We start from the raw sequence: 4180 nt of genomic DNA on the forward strand, positions 1-4180 counted from the left end.
TCTTTCCTCATTTTGCTCCAGTGCTGTGATGGTTCTGTTACATTAATATGAACTGTTCCTTTGAACAGTTCCCTTAAACCCTTTTATTTTCTTTCTCCTCACCTGGCAACAATTACTTGCTACAGCCAGTGTGAATGGGAGCTTTCTGATCAGACTTTTTTTTTTTCTTCCTACCACTCTTCTCTTTCCTAAACTGATGCAGAGTTTCCCTGACACTCAACACTCCTGGCTGCCCAGGAACAAAGGACACATAGCTATGATGTTCAGGGATATTGATATTTATGTTGCTCTGGCTGATTTCTGGGGACTGATGGATGTCTGAACTCACCTAAAGAAACTGAAAGACAAGAAGAGCTATCAAAGTTCTTTAACCTAATTTCTTATGCTCAGTCTAGTTGAAACACTAGCTTATGTTCATTAACTAATCAAATCTCAGTATTTGATTACCACTGAGCAATAAAACCCCCCAAAATCTAATACTCTGTTGCTGTTCAGTGGTTCTTAGAGTTTGGTAGAGTGTATACCAAGATGTGTGTCATCAAGAACAAGAAAATGCTTCTACTTTTGCATTACTTCTAGTGCTCTTTGCTGTGAATGGAGAGGCAATGACCTTGTTTCCTTGTCTCTGAAAGACGATTAGCTGTTTCTGTCTCCTGTTTGTCCGCAAGAAGAGGTATTTTAAGCATTTAGCAAGTTGGTGCTGATAAACTTGGCACCTTAGCTCTGTTCACAGGTGCTGGGGGAACTGGAGCTGTGCAACGCCTTGATATGTCTGACCTTTCAAACTTATTTTCTACCTGGATTCATGTCCTCTAAGACTGGGGTCGTAAGGGATCCACTATCTTGGACCCACTGACAGCCTGCTCTCCAGGATTGGTGTATTCGGCTACTCTTTTGGTGAGGACTGTGGTTCATTGCTGGTACCAGGCTTGCCAAGGTCCTTTTTTATATGGCACGTTCAAGAACTGGATCTGCTGCCATGTGAGCTCATGTACCTTTTGAACAGGTCTCTCCCTGGAATCAAGCGAAGTACACACGGGCACACACACAAAGTGCCAGGTTTTATTACCTGGATGAAAGAAACTGATGTCTAATAAAATCATAGAATCATCAAAAAGACCTTTAAGATCATAGAGTCCAACCGTAAGCCTAACTGAAGTGATTTGACCTGTTGATAATTCCAGCCCTACAAACACTGAAATTCATGAGAGCCTTCCAGGGTCTCTCTAGATGTGGGTCAGTTTATGGATATGCAGGAGGTTTGGTGGTGAGTTAGTCCCAGAAAGGGAAGGAAACATCATGTTGTGACACTGATTTGGGATTCGTATGTGTTGGGGAAGGGGATATAAATAACATGCAGTACCCAGTTGCAGGTCTGCTTCCAAGGAGCAGTTGCAAGAAATAAAGAAGCTTCCCTCCTGCTGTAGGTTCCTTTTCCTTCCATGTGACAGATTAGCTGTTTGGTGGCATTTGTCCTCTAAATGCTCTTGTCACAGTGTCCTTCCTCCCTATCCTAAACGACATATGCACTCTTTCTGCTTCTCTTGTTCTTCTTCGCTTTCTATAAAAGCACTGACTGCTCCAGCCATGCCATCTCTCTGTTTTGGTATCAGAAGTGCTTGTCTTAATCTCCTCTGCTCGTATCCTAGACTCCCTTCCCGTCCTTGCCTCCAAGTTCACGATGTCACTCATGCCCTGATTCTTGCTCAAGCCTAGAACTAGTTACTCTAGCCTCCATGACCCAACTTTGACATAACTGATCCTGCTTCTCTTGAAATACTTGCTTGACAATGCTCTTGGTAGTCCTCCCATCACCTATCTGATCATTGCCAGTGTATTCTTCAAAAGATTGTATTCTAATAAAGTAAGCTCTGCCAGTTGCTGTTCCCACATTCTCATCTCCTATGCCTTGCCTTTCAGTAGTCTCAGTTGCAGAGATAGCTTAAATTGATTTTTCTGACCTGTTTAGAGCTAGTCTTTGGCTCAATTTCAACAGTGCTGAATGGGGGAGCTCTTAATCTTTCTTCTCAAATTCCCCAGCGCTTTCCTGGGGTTGCCCTAAGGAACCTCTGGCCATCGTTCCAGTCTGTTTGCTGACCATTGCAGCCCACGGCTGAGTGTGGCGCAATTCTTGCAAATGCTTTCTGTGTGACATCCCTGAATTACGGCCTTCCCTGTCTGTCCACACAGACAAAACTCATTTAATGTCTCCGTTACTCTGATATCTCCTTTTCTGTCCTCACTTAATGCAATATTGTGTTGCTTTTGCATCTGCAGTAGGTGATTGCTCCCTCACCTGTCATTTTGACACATACCACTCTCTTGCCACTGGTTCTACTTTTGTGTCTTGTCCCACCTCAGCAGCGTTTTTCATTCATTACTGAACTGCCACCTCTACCCTCAGCTTGGCCGACTTACTGCATTTTGCTATCAGCATTTCTACGCTTTCTTCTTCTTCATGTGAAAACCACTTCTCAGAAATGCCTGCATTAACCTGAACCCTCCTCTGGCACCACATGTGCAAGAACTCCTCAGCAGAATAAGGCTGTTTGCAGAGACTCCTGGGAGCTATTTTGGCCTGCACTATCCTATGGTACCTACCTCATCTTAGCAAACTGTCTATAAATCTGTTTTCTCTTGCTTTATACTCTGATTGTGAATGTTTGGGAATCTATTTTCTAAATTTGTCCAGCAGTAACTACAGGGAGTCCTGGTCCTTGGTGAGCATTCGTGGGCTCTGCGCTAATACTGAATAGTAATGCTTCTGTGTAAATCAGATAGCTCTTTAGCTCTTTTATCCCTTTCTCCAGGCTGACTGATGCCTGTGACTGGCTGCCTATAATCCTTGTCTCCTTGCCTTCTAGAGAACGACAGGACTGTGAGATCGCTCAGGAAATCCAAGTGAAGCTGGTATTTGAAGCGGAGCAGCGCCGCAAGCAAGAGGAAAACGATGAGGTAACCTTTTAAGCTGCAGGGATGGCAGGGCTATTTGTAGCAGCCCTTTCAGTGCAGGCATTTCTGGGTCATTAGCCACAGGAGTTGGCTCGCATGGTGTCAGGCCTGGTCCTCACAGATCTCTGTGCGCGCAGAGATTTTGGGGAGTCCTGTTACAGGAATAAGATACAGTGATAGTCCTCATGCTCAAGGGTCATAAGAGTTGTTGATGCCACTGGCCTTGCTAATGAAGAGGGTAAGTAATAGGTGGGTCTTTTTGAGGTGTTCATCGCCCTAGTATAGGAAAGTGTAATTGCTCATGCAGCTTGAGATCTGCTTTCTTTCGCAAATGCAAGAACACAGATAGTGCTTTTGGGAGAATCCTGGGTTGTGATTTCTTGGTCTCTGGTGCGAAGACTTCAGCAAGGACCCTCAGCCCAGCCATCCATCTCTGGCTTCTCCATTACTTTCCTTCATCTTCAGTTTAGTCTTTCACAGCCCAAACACTCTGTTGCAGTTTCTTGCTAGCAGATTCCTTTTGTGATTTCAGAATATTGCTCTGCTGCTGTTGCTTGAGAGTGGGCAGTGTGGTTTGTCCATAGTGTTCAAAAGATTTGGCTTGTTGATTAGTTTACTGTGTCAGCCTGTCAGATTGGGTATTCAAGAAAGCCACAGAGTGGAGGAACACCTGTGCGAGCCTGGAGTGTAGCCACATTTTTGATTACAGATAGTTTCCTGAGAAGTCTGAGTAGTCTTAAGATGCTCAAGAGGCACCTGGTGGAAGAGCTTGAATGCAAGGCTGTGTTTTCTGGAAGAGCCTGAAATAAGAATCTGTCCTTACCTGACAGAAGCATCAGTTTACTTGTGCAAGACCCCATATTATTTTTATATCATTAAGTCCAAGCAAGTACTAAAAGGCTGCACAGGCAGATGTGGAAGGGCTTCCAAGAGGAGCTTGTGATGACGAGGGTAGGAGGAACACTCTGGCTAAATGATTTGTGCTGTAAATGTGACCATCTGTCTCATTTCTATTGGGAAGATGGAGAGGATGCGATACTACTCATGTTGGCTGTGGGAACTGCACCTTTCCTTCCTGCTTTATGTAGAGAGCTGCTGGGATGTCAGCAGTCTGACAATAGGTCCCTGCAACCTGTCAAACCAGTGTGCTGGCTGTCTTGTGCTGTTGGGAGCAATCTTTAGATGAATGTGGCTCACAGGAATGAGGAGAAGGCATAAATACTTTTTC

At 44.5% G+C, this 4180-nt stretch overlaps 1 protein-coding gene across 1 annotated transcript in view; it reads left to right on the forward strand.

Moving 5' to 3' along the window:
* Positions 1–4180, forward strand: part of CCDC50 (coiled-coil domain containing 50) — a gene marked incomplete at its 5' end in the record, with an annotated part of 21961 nt that overhangs the window by 3857 nt on the left and 13924 nt on the right. Inside the window, one exon of the mRNA XM_029085811.1 lies at positions 2865–2955. Within this exon, the coding sequence (XP_028941644.1) occupies positions 2865–2955 (91 nt within the window). The remainder of the gene's footprint in view (positions 1–2864; positions 2956–4180) is intronic.

The sequence above is a fragment of the Antrostomus carolinensis genome, unplaced genomic scaffold (genome assembly GCF_000700745.2).
Source record: "Antrostomus carolinensis isolate BGI_N321 unplaced genomic scaffold, ASM70074v2 scaffold29017, whole genome shotgun sequence".
Lineage (NCBI taxonomy): Eukaryota > Metazoa > Chordata > Aves > Caprimulgiformes > Caprimulgidae > Antrostomus > Antrostomus carolinensis.